General features: G+C 60.2%; 6 protein-coding genes across 6 annotated transcripts; all 6 read left to right on the top strand.

Moving 5' to 3' along the window:
• Nucleotides 1-1,150: 1,150 nt before the first annotated feature.
• On the top strand, nt 1,151-2,509 carry LMJF_29_1575 (conserved hypothetical protein; the record flags this gene model as incomplete). Its single annotated transcript, XM_003722190.1, has 1 exon — nt 1,151-2,509. One exon carries the CDS (start codon nt 1,151-1,153, stop codon nt 2,507-2,509), a length of 1,359 nt encoding a protein of 452 aa, XP_003722238.1.
• An 870-nt stretch (nt 2,510-3,379) lies between these two features.
• On the top strand, nt 3,380-4,585 carry LMJF_29_1570 (putative glutamamyl carboxypeptidase; the record flags this gene model as incomplete). The annotated part of the gene is made up of 1 exon (XM_003722189.1): nt 3,380-4,585. The coding sequence occupies one exon, from the start codon at nt 3,380-3,382 to the stop codon at nt 4,583-4,585; it is 1,206 nt and encodes a 401-aa protein (XP_003722237.1).
• A 2,481-nt stretch (nt 4,586-7,066) lies between these two features.
• LMJF_29_1560 (putative GTPase activator protein) lies at nt 7,067-8,656 on the top strand (the record flags this gene model as incomplete). Its single annotated transcript, XM_003722188.1, has 1 exon — nt 7,067-8,656. The coding sequence occupies one exon, from the start codon at nt 7,067-7,069 to the stop codon at nt 8,654-8,656; it is 1,590 nt and encodes a 529-aa protein (XP_003722236.1).
• A 2,285-nt stretch (nt 8,657-10,941) lies between these two features.
• LMJF_29_1550 (conserved hypothetical protein) lies at nt 10,942-12,369 on the top strand (the record flags this gene model as incomplete). The annotated part of the gene is made up of 1 exon (XM_003722187.1): nt 10,942-12,369. One exon carries the CDS (start codon nt 10,942-10,944, stop codon nt 12,367-12,369), a length of 1,428 nt encoding a protein of 475 aa, XP_003722235.1.
• Nucleotides 12,370-13,304: 935 nt separating this feature from the next.
• On the top strand, nt 13,305-13,883 carry LMJF_29_1540 (conserved hypothetical protein; the record flags this gene model as incomplete). Its single annotated transcript, XM_003722186.1, has 1 exon — nt 13,305-13,883. One exon carries the CDS (start codon nt 13,305-13,307, stop codon nt 13,881-13,883), a length of 579 nt encoding a protein of 192 aa, XP_003722234.1.
• A 1,796-nt stretch (nt 13,884-15,679) lies between these two features.
• Nucleotides 15,680-17,806, top strand: LMJF_29_1530 (conserved hypothetical protein; the record flags this gene model as incomplete). The annotated part of the gene is made up of 1 exon (XM_003722185.1): nt 15,680-17,806. The coding sequence occupies one exon, from the start codon at nt 15,680-15,682 to the stop codon at nt 17,804-17,806; it is 2,127 nt and encodes a 708-aa protein (XP_003722233.1).
• Nucleotides 17,807-19,267: the final 1,461 nt, after the last annotated feature.

The following is a 19,267-nucleotide window of genomic DNA, read 5'->3' as shown; positions in this document are numbered from 1 at the left end:
TCACTCGCGGAACGCGCCTTGCACTGCAGCAGGGCCGCAACTCCGCTACACCGCTGCACGCGGTAGTCTCTTTGTGTCTTCCCAGTGTTGCGATGAAAAGCGCCAGGGCGCGCGCATGTCTGCGCCTTTGCACTGGGGCTCGAAGGCGACGGGGGGGGGGAAGGCTTCGGGAAGGCGCTGCATCTTCCTGTTCCCTCCTCATACCAGATAACCTCCGCGTCTTTCCTGCAGCCGACGGGCCTCACGCTCCCCTCTCGCCCTTTTTCCTCATGCGTTTCTGTTTCTCTACCTTCGCCATCTTTTCTCTCGCGCGTGCCGACCACGCACATACCTGTTACGGCAGGGCAGAGCGATACACCAAAGCCTCCTTGTTTCTCATCTGGGCAGGGTGCGTATAGTTTTAAGGGCCGTGACTCGCAGGCTGGTGCGTGCTTCTCTCTCCGGCGTTCCGGTGGATGCGTTGCCTCGTCTGCGCAAGTCGACGGATCGCCTTGTCCGCGCTCTCTCGTTCTCTCCTCCTCTCTTCCGCGCTGAATTCGTCGAAGCACCAAAAAGATACACGCAAACAAACTCTTTTACAGCGTCAAGGAGAGCGGCAACTTCGTTCTCCATTACGATCATGGAAACCTCATCCAGCGCTGCGTTCGATGCCGCAGAGGCGCACCGAAAGGCGGAGGGACGGCGCCGCCTTTACCCCTCTGCTTGCGCACTCAACCCGTCCTGCACTGTCGCTATCCTGTCGACTGTGGCGGGTGTCAGGGCATATAAGCTCATGACAGCGTCCGAGCAGCGCGGGGGGGCAGTGGTGCAGCTGCTGCACCCCCGCCCTCATTCCATCGCCACGGTATCTTCTGAACCCACCTCGGACAGTGCTGGTAATGTCGATGGTACTGCCCCGGCTACCGCGCTCTGGCGCACGCCCGTATACACGGCGACGGTGGCTGGCGACAGTGCGCTTGTCGCTGTCGTGTTTCGAGCTCGTCCGCCGGTGTTTGTGCCGTCCACAGTACCCGTGACACGAGTGGACGAGGGGCAGCGTCACGACGCTGAAGCCGCGCTACCGGCGAGCAGCAGTAGCAACAGCGGCTCTGGCGTTGGCGCAGACGTCGCTGCTTTGTCACCTGGTGACGAGGAGCTGCTCGAGTCGCCTATGCCAGCGGAAGACCCAGCCAACGTCTCGGCCCTTGTAGCCGCCGAGGCTGAGTGCCGGCGCTATGTGTACCTGTTCGACGCTACCAGTGGCACTTGCCTAGCGGCGCTGCACTTCTGCGGGTCGCCGGTGCTGGCGCTGAGGGCGAACTCGTCTGTCCTCGTCGTGGCAGCTGTTGACCTCTTTCACCTCGTCGACCTCCGCACGTTGCGGTACATTCGACAGCAGAGCATGCACAAACCTCTGAACCCACGTGGGGTGTTGGACCTCTCGGCGGCGGTGCCGTCGCGGAAGGCGGGCGGTGGCACATCGTACGCCGTCGCCTTCCCTCAGTCTGCACGCGGGTACCGTGGCGATGTGACAGTGCTAACGCTGCATTGTGTACCGCCTACATCACGCCGGCACGCGCGAACAGGAGACGGCGGCAGAGGGGCCTCTGGGATGTCCGCAGGCGTCGGCGCTGGGCGAACTTCCCCAAGCACCACGGCGGCGGCGGCCAATGCGACGACCAGTGGCGCCTTTGGTGCTGCCACGCCGCCCATGGAGCAGCGCACCATCCCAGCGCATCACCATGCCGTGGCACATCTGCGTTTTCGCCCGGATGGTCGACTGCTGGCCACCGCCTCGGAGCTTGGCACAACCGTGAAGCTCTTTGACAGTCTTACCGGTGCGTTGCTGGTAGAGTTACAGCGAGGCCACCGCCCTGCCGCGGTGCTCTCGCTCGCGGTGCAGCAAGACGCCCACCGGATCGCCGCGCTCAGCGCCAATGGCACCCTGCACGTCTTCGACTGCGCAGCCATCGTTCAATCCTGGGAGTCGGCGAGGGCGGCAAAGGTTTCGTCATCGCTTCTTGCTCACGGTGCGCGCTCGCCTACGGTGATTGGCGGCGCTGCAGGAGCGAGCAAAGTACGAGCTGAGTGCAAACACAAGGTGAACTTGATGCCTCACCCAGCTGCGAGCACCACTGCTGCGTCGGCGAAATCTACTCCGCGACGACTAGGTAGCGCCGTGATGGCTGCTGCAGCTGGGTCATCCAGGGCCAACTATTCCGGCTCCTATGCAGAGAGCAACAGTGCCCCGCCAGGTGCGGGGCCAGCCGTCAACGACGGGTGGCTGCACTGCGAGAGCGGCTTTGCTGCGGACGGAAGAAAAGTTTGGGTGGCGCAAGTTCAGTCTACGGAGGTGCAGCTGCAACACGCTGCTTCGACAGCGCTGTCGAAATCTGCGACGCCATCGCCGCGGCTCTGTGTGGGAAGCCTAACTTGCTTTCCGTTGCCGTCGCCTAACCGCGGCCGCTCAGGTGGCGCTATTTCGCCTGCCGATAAAGGAGAGGAAGGATGCCACTACGTGGTCGTGTAGCGAGCCCTGCATGCGTGCATCAATCATCGCGGCAGCGGTGCCGCGATACTGCTCTTTACCACTCTTCTTTCTTCCTGTGTCCGCGCGCTCCGCGTTGGCTGTTTCGTAATGTTTCCTTGCCTTTGCCACACCCTTGTTTTCTTCCTTCATTTTGTCCCCATCCTACCCCGAATGTGCTTGCCCAGCTCTACCACCCCCTCCTCACCCCTCACACCACATCCCCATTAGCCTTGGCTGCTACCACTTTTTGAAGCTTTTCGATGTGCATCTCGAGTATCTTGCGGATACCACCGAGCAAGTGGTGCAGCCATGACCCACCTGCACGCCCACGCCACGAGTCTCGCGCGCTTGCCTTTTCTGTTGGCTGCGTGCGGTGTTCCGTTTTGTTTGGCCTGCCTCACGGTGCTGTTGTGGGTCGGTACGGGTAGTGGCACGCCGCCGGGGCGAGATTCGTGGCTGTACTCCTCTCTGCGTCTACGCGAGCCATTCGGTGACCCTCCCGTGTTGGTCTCCCTCTTCATCGACCATGCATCTCCACACTAGCGGCCTGGCACTGGCTTGATGCCACCCTTTCCACCGTCGCTACATGTGTATCTCTGTCTCTCTTTCTCTCTCACGTCCTGCCCATGATGGTGCTCCATTCTCCGACTGGCGTTCTCAAACCATGAAACCCACAAAAGAGCAACTACACGTGGAGCAACGCGAAGGGCATCTCTTCTCCCTCCACTCGGGTTGCAACCGCTAGGATCGCTCTCCAGCACCCGTCCCCGCTCCCTTCATGCGTTGTGCACCTCCGTGTCGGCCATCTCGGCATTTCACGTCGGCTTTCTGTTCGCTCCCCTTTAACGAAAACCCAACGGGTGTCTCACCATGTCCTACCCGGCGACGTTTCGCGAGTGGCTGGCAAAGATCATCAGCTTCGACACGACGAGTCGCAACTCGAACTTGCCGATGGTGGAGTACGTGCGCGACTACCTGAAGTCCGTCGGCGTTGCGTCGACGTTCGTGTACAACCCGGAGAAGACGCATGCCAACCTGTGGGCGACGCTGCCCGGCGAGAACGGCGTGATGCAGGGCGGCATCGTGCTTTCAGGCCACACGGACGTTGTGCCGGTGGATGGGCAGAAGTGGGACAGCGACCCGTTCACAATGGTGGAGAAGGACGGCAAGCTGTTTGGCCGCGGAGCCTGCGACATGAAGGGCTTCCTGGCGGTTGTGCTGGCGCTGACGCCACAGTTCCTGACAATGAATCGTGTGAAGCCCGTGCACTACGCCTTCTCATTCGACGAGGAGGTGGGCTGCACCGGCGTGCCCTACTTGATCGAACATCTGAAGGCGCGTGGGTTCCTGGCGGACGCCTGCCTCATCGGTGAACCGACGGACATGAACGTTTACGTTGGTTCGAAGGGCTTTACTCAGTGGAGCGTATCTGTGCAGGGAAAGGCGATTCACTCGTCAATGGCGCTCATGAACACAAGCTGCAACGCGATCGAGTACGCTGCGCAGATCATCACAAAGGTGCGCGAGATCGCTGTGGACCTGCGCGAGAACGGCCGCCAGGACCCTGAATACGCATGTCCGTTCCCCTGTATCACAACTGGGCTGATCAAGGGCGGCAATGCTGTGAACACGGTCCCTGCGCAGTGCGAATTTGTGGTCACTGTGCGCATCACCGACAGCGAGACACCGGACGCCATTGAGCGGCGTGTGCGTGCGTACGTGAACGATCACGTGCTGCCTGCAATGCGTGAGGAGTACCCCGATGCTGAGGTAACGGTGACGCGTTCGTTGGCCATGCCGGCCTTTAACGGCAAAGAGGCTGCTTCTGTGACGCAGAAAGCCTTGATGCTCCGGAAGGCTACACAGACGTACAAGACGGGTGGTGGCACGGAGGGCGGCTACTTTGAGGACGTCCTGGGTGTTTCAACCGTGATTGTGGGTCCGGGCCCTAAGGCGATGGCGCATCTGCCGAACGAATATGTGCTCGTGGACCAGATGGAAAAAAGCACTGAGTTCACGATGGCCCTGGTGCGGCTGTACACGGACCCGAGCTACTGCGGTGCCGGCAACCTGTAAGAAGCAAGGAAGCCACTGAAGTGCAGCGGCTTGCGCTCTCCGTGGTGACGTTCTCCGCTCCACGGCAACTTTGGAGGTTGAGCGTCGAATGAGCCTTTCTTATGTTGCCATTCTGTATCTTGACCTCGGGTGCGGAAAGGGCAACCATCGCGGGGTGGCTGCTTGGGACGGCCGTGTCTTCTCGCACGTGTGTCACTGTGCATGTGTGGCAAAGGGCAGATTGAGGTCACTCGCACGGGTGCGTAGGGCACCTGCGCTCTTCTGCTGCCTTGGGGCACTGCCACTCCCCCTCACCCTCCCTTCCCTCGTACTCCTCTTTTGCCTGCTTTCCGGAATTTGCTAAGAGAAAGTGCCTTGCGCCATCTTGCGTGTGTTGTCGTTCATCTTTTTCGTCACTGTCTTGCGCCTAGCCTCCTCCACTCTTGTGCGCGTGTGTGTGGACGGTCCTCTCTTTGCTGCATCGCCTTTGCGGCATCGCAGGCACTTTTTGTTTTCCGCGGAGGCAACGGGTGACGTCGGTGCGGCTTCACGATTCCTGACGCCTTGCTGGGGTGGTGCTCTGTTGCCTGTAGGTGATTCGTAATGTGCACAGCTACACCTCCTGTTGTAGTTGGCAATTCTGCGTGATGCGCACGGCACATTCTGCGTCTCTCCTCTCTCTCCCCGCTGTCTGTGTGTCTCACTTCCTTTCATGTATTTTGTAACCACCTGTTTCCAGACAACCTCCCTGCTTTTTTTTGTGTATTTTCGCTTCAGCTCTGTTTTAAGGGCACAATCGTGTCTGTGTGTGTATGTGTGTGTGCGTGTGTGTGTGTGTGTGTCTGTGAAGGCTAAAGAAGGAGACACAGGGTAGAAGGTGCGCGGTGGTGACCAGGCTCGTAGTCCGCTTTCGCCCTCTCCCCCTATTTTCCCCCTCATTCTTATTAGCAGTATCGTCCTCTTTTTCCTTTGTTCCCCCCCCCACCCCTCCCTCCCTCCTTTCTCTTTCTCCCCCCCCCTCGTTTGCTGTCCTTCACTCTCTACTGCCTACTGGCTCGAAGAAGACGGGGATTACCTTGATGGAAACCTCAGGAGCAACATGAACTAAACCGACGAAGACACAGTCCATGACCGACTCAAGAAAAGGGGCGCCTAGAGGGCGGAAACTGTGCTGACACTCAAACGCACACACACACACACACACGTGAGCTCTCAAAGACTTACCCGCCACAGTTTCCAACGCCGCTTCGCTCTACGCTCATCCTTCCCACCCCTCCCCCTGTCTCCTCTCCCTATATATCTACCCGTGTCTGCGCCCGCCTCTTCACTGTAGAACGTCAACAACACCGTCATAGACTTGTCACACATTCGCATCTACAGCGTTTTTGCAAACGGGCTCGCGCATGTGCTTTCGTTGTCGCCCACCTTTTTTCTTGCTGCTCCTTCGATTCAGGCGCGCGCTCTCGCTCCATCTCGTATTGCCATCCCCTCCCCTGCCACCCCACCTCACTTCCCAATTTGCCCTGCCATTACACTCTTCTTCAGTTTTCTTTTCCCCTTTCTCGTATAGACCATCCATATAGGCCCACGCACACCCACAGGCCTGCCCACTGGGGCGTAGACATCGCGCGTCAGCACCCACGCACGCAGATGCATGCAGCGGGGATACGCGCCTGTTGACGTCAGCCACACGAATCTGAACACATCTGCATCGACACGGGTCGCAGCGCGTCACTCATGTCTGCTCAGCACTCACCCATCCGCGCCCTTGGTACTCTCGGCGACGAGACTCTTGCCGACCGCTCTTGCGCATCGCCTTCTTCAGGACTGCATCGCGACCCTTCTCGCCCCGATGGCACATCGGTTCTTCTGAGATCGCCCAGGGCATCGGCTCTGTCGCCAGCAGCGGAGTCGACAGACGTCGAGCTCAGCCCCATGCCACGAGCACCGCCTCCCACGGAAAGCGCAGCTGTCCTTTGCCACCATCGTGATCAGCACCTTCATGATCGCAGCGGCAATTGGGGCAACTTCCTTACCCCGGCTGCGAAGGGCAGCGCTGGAGTCGGTTGCCTCGGTGGTACCGCGATACCCTCAAGCGGCTCATCGTCCTCCTCGGCTGCTTGGCAGAGCCCATGTTGCCAAACGGAGGCGGTTGCGGCTGAAATCATCGGTTCATGCGTGTTTCAGCCTCCCTCTGTGGCGCCTGCATTCCGTACGGCATCCGTGGCACCTTCTCCTTCTCTGCCTTTTTCTCCTCCTCCCTCGAGTTCGATGGCGAACTCATCGCTAAGGGCGGCGTTGCCTGCCGCGCTGCCGGGTCACCTCGCGTCTTCACCCAACCCAGTGCCGGCCTCAAGCGGGGTGGGCGCGAGGTCGTTGTATTCTTGTACCAGCTCACCAAACTCAGTAGAGCGACGGAGCATGACCGTCGCGCTGGATGAGCACCCGCTGGCGAGTGCACCAACGGCGCTCGCGACGGAGTCAACGTGGACTGAAAACAACATGCTGCCTTCGTGGGTCACGACGAAGGATGGAGCGGATGGCAGTTTTGACAAACGCGTTGCAGCGCCGTTCCCGATGTTTGTGCGCGACACTGAGTTCATACACCGCGTAGCCGATGAGGAAATGAAGTCGGTGGATGACTTCAGCGGCGGTGGTGGCATGGCACACACCTCCGTTGCAGCTGCAGCATCAGCGGAAGGCGCTGCACGGGACACACCTTCCACGCCAATGACGGAGATGCCGTCGATGAGTTCACAGCGGCCAGTGAGTGCTCGGCGCGGCAGTGGCGCCGCCATCGTTTCCGTTCGACAGGTGAGCTCTGCTGCCGGCGACAGCGCTTGCGTGCCGTGCACAAGCGACAGGGGCGCGGCACTGGCCACGGCTTCGACGCTGCTCTCCCCGCCGAACGGTAAGAAGGCAGTGCAGCCAACGCCGTACCCGGTCACTTCAGCATGTAGTGTGCAGGACTGGTCCTCGGTGCCGCGGCTCGGGTTCCCGACCCCGAGTGATCCGGCTGTGGCGCACGCCGAAGTAGCTTCGCAGCCCACCCGAGACGAGGAGGAGCGCAAACGAGAGGATAAGTGGTACCGTCTCTGCCGCGGTGTCTCGCTTCTGGCGAGCGCTTCACCGGAGGTAATTGTGAAGCTGCGCGCCGTAGCGCGGGTGCGCGGAATTCCGCACCACCTGCGCGGCGTCATGTGGCTCACCTTGACCGGCACGGCGCTCAAAGTGGACGAGAACGAGTACTTCTGCGCCAAGCTACTACGGCGCAACGGGTATGTGACGGGGCCGAATGCGGTCGCCATCGCCGCTGATGTACAGCGAACCTTCCCCGGTCACCCTTACTTCTCCGACAAGGATGTAGGAGTGTACAAACTAACCAACGTCCTGCACGCGTTGTGCTGGCGCAACCCGCTGCTAAGCTACTGCCAGTCCTTCAACTTCCTCGCTGCTTTCCTGCTTCTCGTGCTGGATGACGAAGAGCGCACGTTTTGGTTGCTCGTACACATCTGTGAGGAGCTCCTGCCCAACGACTTTTATGGAGAAACGCTGCTGGGAGCCAATGTTGAGCAGGCTGTGCTAGAGCATCTTGTGGAGAAGAAGCTACCTCGCGTAGCCACGAAGTTCCGCGAGGCGGGTCTGCACGTGAAGACGCTCGTTGCGAACTGGATCATGTCCTTGTTTGTGAACGTGTTCCCGATCGCGACGGCGCTGCACGTGTGGGACTATCTCTTCTGCCGCACGCCAAACCCCGGCGAGCGCACCCCCGCCCACCTCGAAATCACACTTGCCACTTTGAAGTATCTCGACGACGCGGGCCTCCTCATCAGCGACGATGCTGGCGAACTTCTTGTCACCCTGCGCCGGCAAACGGCTTGTCTCTACGACGCTGCGGCGCTGGTTCGCCTAGCCCAGTCGATGGCTATCACACCAAAGCAGTTGCACCAGCTGCGTCGACAATGCAAGCCAATAGTAGTGGAGCAGATGAAAGCACGAGAGCAAGCTTGTGCGGCGCAGCTGGAGCGCCGCGTCGCACAGGAGCTGCGCTGTGCACCCGAGAACGCGCTGGCCTCTGCCAATGCTTCGTGATGAATTTCCTTGCTCTCTCTTTCTCGTTGCGCTTGTGATATTTTCTTTCGTTTCTTGCTGCTGCTGCGTCTTGTGTCTGCGCTGAAGCAGCACAAACGACTGTGGTGGTGTCGCGCCTGCATGCGTGTGTGTGGTGGTGGGGGTGGGGGGGGGGGGCGGGTAACTGCGGATGCAAACCGTGTGCAGGGGCGTGTCTACAGGGTTTGCTTTTCTTTGGCTCTCCCTTGTCATTGCTCTAGCTGGAACTCCCTACCACCATCACCACTACCACCTCTCAACACCTTCCACACCCCACCTGCACGACCTCCTTCCATTCACCCGCCATCGCCTTCTTTTCTCTCTTCCTCTGCCTCTTCCCCCGCTTGCTGCTTCAGCCGCCTTCCCTGTTTGGATTTCTTTCTCTCTCTCTCTTGCCAATGAAGACGCCGTGTGCAGTGTATTCATGTTTGGATGGAGTGGTCTCCGTCACCTCTGTGGGACTCTTTTTGGAGCATCACCATCATCGCTGATTGCCCTTTCCGCTTCCCCCCCCCCTTCCCCACCATCTCTCATCTCACTCGTTTATGTTTCGCCGAGAAGGACCACGGGATGGGGGAGCGGAGGGGTGGTGGTGGTCGTCGTCGTCGTCGTAGAGATACCGAAAAAAAAAGATAGCTTCACATTCTTTGATCGCTGCGTTGTGGAAGCAAAACGTACTCATGGTGGGCCACCACAGCCCCTCTGCTCTCTTCCTTTTTTCTACATGCTGCGCACGTGACAAGAAGGTTGTGCTGCCGGCACATGGTAGACCCCTTTTCAAAAGGAAAGAAAGTGGCATACACACACACACACACACAAAGAGAGAGAGAGACCCACATGAAAAACAGGAGATGCTGGCGGACGTGCGCGGTGGACAGTGCGAAGTAGCCGAGAACACCCCATGTCTCATAATTGCCCCCTTTTCCACCCCTCCCCGCTCTCCCCCCCCCCATCCTCGCTGCGGCACTTTATGAGTGAGGGGGAGGTCTGTGGAAGCGCGACGCAGTCACGGTGGCACCGTCAGCGCGGAGTGGCGGCGGTGGTATTCAAGCATTGCCCCAATGTTTCGTTATTGCTGCCCCTCTTCATAGCGACATGCGCCTAAGCCGTTGGCCTTTATCGCCACCTGACAATGCTGCGCATGATGCCCCTCTTCTCTGGTGCGTTGTGTGTGTATTTGTGGGGTATACCGCTGAGTCCCCTCTGTCTCTCTGACCGCCCCCTCGTTCTCTCTCGCCTCGCGTTTTTTTCTGATCTGGTGCCCTCTTTCTTGCTCAGGATAAGCTACGCGGCGCAGCCATAAACCCCGTAGAAGGGAGGGGAACATAAACATGGTTGGTCGACGCGCCGGTGCCGGTGGGCGCGGTGGCGCTGCCCCGGTCGCTAAACGCCCTGCTGCCCGCTGCGGCAAAGTCAGTGGACGGCCCACCGCCGCTGCTACTGGCGCCGCCAGTGAGTCACTTTCTGCACTTGTACAAGGCGAGCGCAGCCATCGCCGCGACACCGCTTCTCCGGGAGGAAGTGCCGATGAGGAAGTGACGCTTGTTTATCGTAAGCCACGCACGCGGCACATGAAGCAGTCGACCAGCGCCGACGGGCCCGCGCAAGCGACTGTCCCAGCCAGCTGTGCTGGAGCAGCAGTAGGCACGTCCGCGACTGCCTGTGCTGCGGCTGTTAGCACGCCAGAGATGGAGGTGCTTGCGTTCTGGCAGAGTGCGTGCGGCGATGTCAACCGTACCCGCGCGCTTTCCAACTGCGGCGTGGCGGACGTGTCGCTGCACTGTGTAGGCAGCGCCGGGGCCTATTCGCTGTCCCAGGAGCAGCTCTTCTGCTGCAGTGGGGACCGTATGGAAACGGCCAGGCGTGCCCTACACAGCTTGGACGATCTCCTCTACACCCCTGTTGACACAAGTGCGGCTGCCGGCGCGCCGTGCGTCGGCTACCCTTGTTGGGTGCGACCGGAGCAGTACGCAACGGTGGTGGCACTTGCACGTGTTTGCGAAGCCGCCGTGCCAGTGCAGCTTCCGCCGATGCTGCGCCTGTCTAGCTGTCCAGCCACCGTGTGCCAACAGAGTTGTATGAACTCGGACGGAAAAGAAACCGCCCCTATTCGTAGAACACCTCTATTGTGGACCCTCCCTATCGCCGTTGCTGGTGCCTCGACCAGACATGCATCGGCCGCCCTGTCAGGTGCCACTGCCTGCGCGTCCAGGAACACCGGGGCCCAAGGAGCCGCAGCGGCAGCCCAGGGCATTGGTGAGCCCACGATGGACCTGGTTCCCTCGCCAGTGCTGCTCGCCGATGTGCACAAACGTCTGGGGTATCTTCGTCGATTGCATCAACTGCAAGTCGCGTATGGCGAGCTTATGCCAGCGTTCCGCGCGGCGTCGACTTTTACAGAGCTGCGACAAGTCTTCTTCACGCACGACGCGGTAGCGTGCCAGATGCTAGGTCGCGTGTACCAAGCTTGGAGGGACGGGCCCTACCACGAAGCGCTCGCGGCGGATCACTCAGGATACGAGCACCGTCCACCCCAGAACAACGCCGAGGTGCACGAAGTTCTGTCTTGCTTCCTCGGCAACCCGCTCGTGTTGGACACGCTGCTCCCGTTTGTCGGGATCACGGCCCGCTACCCGCAGGAGGAGGCGCTCCTGCAAAGCTTTGTGGCTACCCTGAAGGACATGACAGCTGTGGAGGCGGCATCATGGGGCCCTGTGGCGGCTATGGCGTCGTGGCGGTGCACCAACGGCCTTTACGTGGTACACCACGCCTCGCGCGTGCACGTCCTGCGGAGGCTTCTGAATGAGGCGCAGTTCTACGGACTGCCTCTCTTTCTGCGGTCTATTCGTGCGATGGCGGGTAGCCACGCAAGCAGCAGTTTCGCGTCGACGGCGAGGGAGGGAGGGTGGCAGCGTGCGGTTGCACTGCAACGAGCGCAGAGCCTCTACGCAGATCAGTTCTTCCTTACCCCTGACGGCCTTGACCCGGATCTCTTCTCCCAGCCGGACCCGATGCAGGCGCAGCTGGTGCAGGAGGAGCTCGTCGCTCTCCAGCGCGCGCATTGCGCCTTCTGCCTTGTTGTCGGGGATGCGGACGAGGTGCTAACGCTCGTGCAACGACACATGCGGCATGTCGGCAGCGTTTGGCAGCACTGGGTAAAGGAAGAAAAGGAGGAGTTGCTGCCGGGGGTAAAGGCGGAGCCGCTGGATGCCCGGGATCCAACCGGCGCGGATGCGGCGGCCACCGAGCTCAGTAGCGAGGATGCGGACAAAAGTGGCACCGCGAGCGCCAACGCACCCGGGGGGCCTGCCCTGCCTCGTCCTCGTGCTCCTACGGACCCGCTACGCCGCTACGTCATCCGCACCGTGGACGCCGCGCGGCGTCATCAGCGGCTCGAGGCGTCGTCTGCTGGCCATACTGCTGCGACGCCCCTACCGTTCAGCCACGTGCAGTGGATCGAGCACGGCAGTACTAATCGTTGGTCGCCGAATGCGCACTACTACGGTCTGGCGTATATGGTGGTGCTGGAGACGGAGGAGGAGTGGGCAACGGAGAATGGCGGCAGGCTCGCGACTGAAGGACTGTTGCCAGAGACGGCCATCGTGATGAATGCGGCGACCAATACCGCCGCGCTGCGCGAGGCGCGGGCGCCGGCGTACTGCGTGAATGCAATCCTCGAGCTGTGGCGCACCTAGGCGAAGGAACGAGTCGCCTTTGAGAGAGGGACGCACCGGTGCGTCTGTGAGCGCGCGTCTCCCTTCTGCACCTTTTGACTTGCACACACACACACACACACACGCAGAGACGAGCATCCAGACACGCCACCGCGTTATCTTTCAATCACCCCCACACCCTCATCTCCCATCCACTCTGCTCATGTTCTCTTCGCTGGAGAGTCGTGCATGGTGCAGAAAGCGACCAGCGAAGTGCTTCTTCTCCATGGCCGCGTTCACACCCACACGCATAGACACGCACGTACCCACATCCAGACACACGCGTAGAATGGGAAGAAGAGAGCGAAGGGGACAGGGAGAGAAGTGCAACAAGCCAAAGGTCAGCAGGTCAATCGGGAACTGAAGGATGCACAGCGCACTCTCAACTTCGCTGCACCACGTGGGGCTAGTGCTCATTCTGCGCTTCCTCCTTCACACCGTCCTCGTGTGGCCGTGTTCACATCCGGCTGTGCGCCTCTGCGTATGCCAGCCTTTTGGTGTGTGTGTGTGTGTGCTGGGGAAGGGTCCCATCACACGTCCGTTATACGCCACCCGCGTCTAGTCACGGAGGCCACCAGTGGTGGCGAGCCATGTCAATTCTGTGCCCCTCTGTGTCGCTGCGAAAGGAGGCAGCGATTACGTGAAAAACACCGGCACCGCATCGCAATGTGTGATGCATCTCACGCTGTAGCCGCCACCGATTGCGTGCACGTGGATCTTTTCGTCCTTGCTGCTGGGTGGCGCGTTGCTGTGCGGGTGAACCTCTTTTGCTACCTCCCCCTCCCCTCCTTCTCCTCGCCGGCTTCCTCGCGCACCTCCTCGCGTCGACAACGGCGGACTCACACACACACACACACACACACACACACACACACACGGCCACGAACATCATTCTGTAGAGGCACTTTCTTGTGGCAATGCAGTGCACATCCCGCCTGCTCGGCGGGTACATGATGTACCATCGCAAGTCGATGAGTACGATGCGCTACAGCAAGTGGAAGGGTGCACGCGGCGGCCTCAGCCACTTCTACAATCGCACCGCCATGCTGGAGAAGGTGCCGGTGAATATGCCGGTCTCTATCGTGGATCGGCGCATGATGGCGTACGTGCACCGCTCTCGCCTGCGTCACTTTCAGCTTTTTCGGTCGTACCAGCAGAAGTCGAACTCAACGGAGTGCAAGTTACGCGAAGGTGAATTCCTCCGCCGCCGGTGGCACCGGCAGCTGCAGAAATCCTTCATTGCCTTTATGCAATTCAAGACAATGAAGGTGCTGGAGGAGCAGGCGAAGCTGGTTTCGCAGTATGGGCAGGCGTCCGTGAACGCCGCCCTGGGTGACCCACAGGCCGCGGCAGGCGATGTGGCGCACGAACGTAAGTACGCGGCACTCCATCGCCGAGTGCAGACACTGCCCAGAATTCAGCTCGTGCCCAAGCACGTGGCTACGATGAAGCAGATTCACAACGACCGCTTCAACTACCGCTGGCGCGTCAACTAGGCCCGCTCTTTTTCTGTGTTCGGTGCTGACGGCCGAGTAGCGCACGCGCCGAAGTTCGTAGGCGTTTATGCTTTACCATCGACTTCTTTGGCGGAGCATCGTTCAGACGACGCCGTTGCCTTCCGGATGACTTATTCCATCGTGTAGCCCTTTGCCGTCCTTCGCCCTTCCACACCGCGCACGTCCCGCTTCGCTTCTGCCTATGAGGCCGCCGAATGCTCAGTAGGGGCCGGTCTAGCTGGATTTTGAGATGCCTTCTGTTCAGTGGTGCAGGGGCAACGCCAACTTTCATTTCCGCCTCGCATCTCTCGTTTTTATTCTTTTCGCTTCTGATCGCTCGATGATGGTGAGGGGGGGGGCGGGGGCGGGTCGCGCCCCTCTGTGCGTGGTATCTCAACCTCCCGTACCCTCACCCTGTGTGTGTGTGGGGAAGCTAAGCAAGCCCCCTCATCCCTGCCGAATGCTGAACCGCTTGCGGTGGTGACAGGTGCAAGCACCCACAAAGACGCTGGGCACGTCTGTGCCATCCATATGATTTGCAGAGTGTCAGCGTGGCTTGAGCGTGTCTCGCCCGACCCCCGCTGCCCTTGCTGGTGAAGGGAGCCGGAGCCACCCCGAGGAGGGGATGCACCCTGGGGACGGCCAGCGCAGTAGGGGCGGCGGTGAGGCGACCTGCGGGGCAGGGTGGGCGGGCCGCGTTAGAGGCAGGGTCCGTGCTGAGGTGACTGAATCGGCGCATTGCCGCAATGCGTGCGGCCTACGGCCGCTTCGCACCAGGCGGATGGGGCCTGTGACGGGCCGTCTCAAGCGTAGACTGCATGCTGTGTGTGGGAGAGCGGAAACCTCGGAAGAGAAAAGAAGAAATGTGGTTTGTTCTCCCGTGTGATGAAGGATGCAATGGTCTGCGCTCCAGTTTTCGGCACGGGTGATCCTGCTCGCGTCGTTGGTTTTCGGGCCTCGTTGTGTGTGGGCCGAGTTGATCCAGTGATGAAGGATACAAAGGAGAAGGAAGAAAAACAGAACAGCGGCCTGCCGCGGCAGGTTGCACTGTGTAAGGGGAAAAGGTAGCGCCCTCGGCAGATGCGGTGTCTGTCTCTCTTGCGCTGCAAGGCATGGATGAGATGACCCACAGTGCAAGGTGATGGAGCCTCTTTGATGTTGGCGGACGGACTATCGCGTCTCGTGTCTACTGACGCAATCTGCTTCCCGCTAACCCCCCCCTCTTCCCGAGTTGTGAGAGGAGATCATGGACGTGAAGAGGCTGCGAAAGCAGATGGGAACTTGTTGGCGAGGACGTCGCCGTCTGTGCCGATTTTTTTTTGTTGCCCTTTGCCGCTTCTCTCCACCGGGAACCCTTTTAATCCATACCTGCCCCTCCCTCCTAGAGGCCTTTATATTTCGCTGAGCACCGCTGCACTCTCGCTCCTTGTTGTCCTCCCCCGCGCTTCCTCCCCCTCCTCCAGTCCTCTCCCATTCCGACAAAAAAAAAGGGGTGAGGAAGAGCGAACGTCTCCTTCCCTCTGACGAGGGTCGATCTGCGAACTTTACGGGTGCCATGTCTTGCGCTTTCTGCACGACATCGACGACTGCGACGCCTCGCATCCCACCTCTCCCACGCTGCGACTCGCGCCTGGAAAGGAGTAGGAGATTTGGTTGGTTAGCGTATCGCAACTTGCCGAGGTGGGGATCAGCACCTTTGTCCACTTCCCTCTCTCTCTCTGTTTGGTGTATTCTCGTTCGCCTTTGTACTCTCTTATTCGTAAGGGCCCTTCCCTACTCCCCTCCGCCTTCCCGCAATGGCGGACCGGTGCGACGCCGTCAGCCCGCTTCCCCTGCGCGCGGTGCTTAGGGCTGACGAGGTGGTTGCGACAGGGCGTGCGGAAAACGTGCTGCAGGTGCCGTCGCCCATCTACACGGCCATTTTCGTGGATGCGCATCACGCACTCATAGGAGCCGGCGGCGGCGGCCGGCGCTTTGGCATGCCGAACATTGCCCTGCTGTTGCGTGTGCAGTCACTGAGCAGCGCGTCGAAGGCGGACCCCACCGCCAAGGCACCCGCTACGTCTTCGGCGCCAGCAGCAGCCGCGTCGCCAGTGTGGAGCTTCGCAGCAGCAGTGGATCTCGGCTCAGACGACATTCCGTGGTGCACCTCATCGTTTCTTCCTTTTGAGGCGAGTGCGCATGACGGGAAAGCACGCAGCGGCGCGTCCACTGAACCGGCGGCGCTGGACTGGACCGATGCCCAGCGGCGCGTCCTTGACGGCCTCGTCGGGTTTGTCGCGCTCAGCACCATGGCGTCCTTCTCGCTTCTCGGTGTTTTTCGCGGCCCCGAGCCGTCGACCTCGCAAGCCACGGAACCCTCTGCATCTTCTGCGGCCAGCGCGCCTGCCAACGCCAGCGGAGACGTAGAGTTGCGCCGCTACCTCCGCCAGTTGGCCCGCATCGAAGTGCCGAATGACGCAAAGAACCCCGACAAGAAGCCCATTGCGCTCGTCCACAACCTGGTCCTTGTCTCACACGATGACAATGGTGTGCTCGCGTTCGCTCTCACTGATCTCGTGCCGGACAGCTTTGAGGATGAGGACTTCGACGCGTACAGGGCCAGATACGCTGACCAGACTACGAACGGTGATTCTGGCGCGGTTCTGCAACGACGCGTTCCGCGCGTGCGAACCGAGGCCGCCCCCGTGGCTTCATGGCAGCTGCCTGCGCGTGTGAACGATTTGAGCGTGAGCCGGGTGTGCATTGTGCAAGCCGACGCGAGCAACGGAGCGTCGTCGCTGTCGCAGCGGCCCTGTAAGGCGCGCCTGCAGGAGCATCTCGTTGTTGCCGCCTTATTGCTGAACAAGACGCTGGTGCTGAGCACTGTGCGCCTGCGGCGCCGCTACATCCGCTCACGTAGTCACAAGGCGTCTGTCGTTCAAGGAGAAGAGACCACCGCTGAAAAGGTGCAAACAGAGGCCAAGTCGGACACTGCGGCGGCCGCCACCGTGAGCACCGCGTTGACCTTAACGGAGGACATGCTTCCGCTACCGTTCAAGCTGCTGACTTCCTCTCTTCGCCTGGTGCGTCTCTTCGGCTGGGGCGACATCGACGCCGCTCAGCAGGCCGATATGCGGCGTCGACTCACGTGGCAGTCTCTGCAAGCAGGGGGTGCGCCGACGCACGGCCCGCTGTGCGGCATCATGGTGGTGGTCTACAACTCCGTGACGAACGAGTCGTACGTAATTCACGGCTCAGTAGAGGTGACGCCACTAACGTCGTCTGTGCCATCCTCCTGTACATGGGATAGTATCGGATCTCTGGGCTTGAAGGTGCAGTGGGCGCGGGAAGACCCAGCCCCGGTGCTAAGTGACGCCATCACGTCGCTGGCCGTTTACACGGATGGGCCCCCGGGAGATTATGCGTCCCGGGTTTCAGCAAACCCTCTCGGCGCTGCTGTCCCCGCGCGCTGGATTGCTGGCACGGTCGAGGGTTGGGTAGCATCTCTGCGTCTGAGCCACGACTCCGCGCAGCCGCCTCACTGGCAAGCAGATCAAATTCGCCCTTCACCGAACAAATCTGTGGCGCGGCGCTACCCCGCATTGCACAAGGAGCCGGTCTCATGCGTGGCCGTCTCCTCTGAAAACGACGTGGTGAGTGCTGACATTGCCCAAAACGTGGCGCTAACAACACTGCCGTACGCCGTGCCGCGTGTACCTTCCTCGGTGGCGGCATCGCCATCGTCAAAAATACTGAGCCGCGATGTTGTTGTGCAACCCCGCTCGACCTCTTCCTCCCCCCTGTTCCCTCCAGCAGGGGCGGTGAGTGGTGGACCTCTGGGAAGCCTTACGGACAATGTCGCCAACGCTCTGCCGTCGCTGCGTGTTGCCTGGTTCCTGCTCATTCCGCTAGTTCTGCTGTTGGCCGGCATGATCATTTAGCAGGAGACCGTGAGCGGCGCGTTTTGCAAACCTTCATCCAGGGCCCCTTCCATCATCTGCGGCGCTAGGGAGTGTGTGCGCGCACGCCCTTGCCCGTCCTCTGTGACGTATGTGCGGATTTTTTTTTCCGCGTCGTTGTTAGTTTTGTTTTTTCAGGTACGCATGCACGTGTATGCGACTCGCTGTAGTGCTCCGTTCACGAGGGTCGTCAAGCAGACGAAGACAGACAAATCCGAGCGAACAAAAGAAGGGGCGTCTCAACCATCCTGCGACATCAAGGAGTAACCCCATCCGTGAAGCAGCGCCAGCGCGACGAGGTAGGAGGGTGAGAAACAGAGGGATGCACGTACATGTGCGAGGCGTACCTGCCGCCGTGCTCCATCTTTGACGCCCAGTCTCCAAGCCCATGGAACGCGAGATACGCCAGCGTCTCTCTCCCCTCCGCTCCCGCACCCTCCTCCCACGCCGCCTTTGCTCCTCTCTGGCCTCCTCCCTGACCGCGTATGTGCACTCCCTTTCTCTCCTTCTCCTCTCCACATTCTTCCCCCGCGTCACACAACGGATGCCATCATGTGGTATGTGTTTCTCACGCAATCCATGTGCCACCCCCTCTCTCCCCCTGGTGCGCATATGTGGGGCGCCTTGGACCCACTCCCACCTCCACTCCACCACATGTGTGCTCACGACACCAACACGGTGCCATGTCTGTCTGCGTTCGTCCTCCTTTGCATTCGCCTTCTTCTTCCTTCAGTCTTTCTCTCCTCCTCTCATCTGCACAGACCAGCGAACCCAGCGAACGCGACGGGGAAGAAACACTGTCTCGCCCCCCCCCTCCCCCTCTCTCGCCGTCCCGCTACACAAGCAGACAAACCGAACCGACACACAGGTTCCACCTTGGTCTCTTTCGCTACGACGTGGTGCAGCTGCTTTTCCACCTGCAAGCAAGTCCCGCTTGTCCCTTCCTCCCCCCCCACCCACATACGAATACGTCTCCTTTGATTTCCTGAAAGGAAGCGCAGAACTCCAACGAAACAGAGAGCTCCTCTCCTCGCCCACTCCCTTAATTCTCTTTCAGCTGCTTGCTTGTTCTTCTCTTGCTGCATACGTGACTGTGTGCCGGCGCCCCTGTCTAAACCTCTTTCTTTCCGCAGATTCAACAAACCAAAACCTCCCTTATCCTCCTCCCCCTCCCCCTCTTTGCTAAGAATCCATGCCGTAAGCTTAGAGAAGGACGGCACAACCTCCTCCCTCTCCCACCACCACCATAAAAAGAAGTGCACCCGATACAGCCACACACACACACACACGCAGATGCACACACCCGCACCCACGCACGTACCTGCTCACAAACATCGCTACCAATTTTCTTCCCTCCGTTCCATTTTCTCTGTTGCCCTCCTTTCCCAAAACCACTGATCTCTTGATTTTCAGGTCTTTACTCGCTTCTTGTGGCGCCTACGT

Source organism: Leishmania major, chromosome 29 (genome assembly GCF_000002725.2).
Source record: "Leishmania major strain Friedlin complete genome, chromosome 29".
Classification (NCBI taxonomy): Eukaryota; Euglenozoa; class Kinetoplastea; order Trypanosomatida; family Trypanosomatidae; genus Leishmania; species Leishmania major.
The sequence above is the reverse complement of the archived record's forward strand: the minus strand, read 5'-3'. Positions and strand labels throughout refer to the sequence as shown.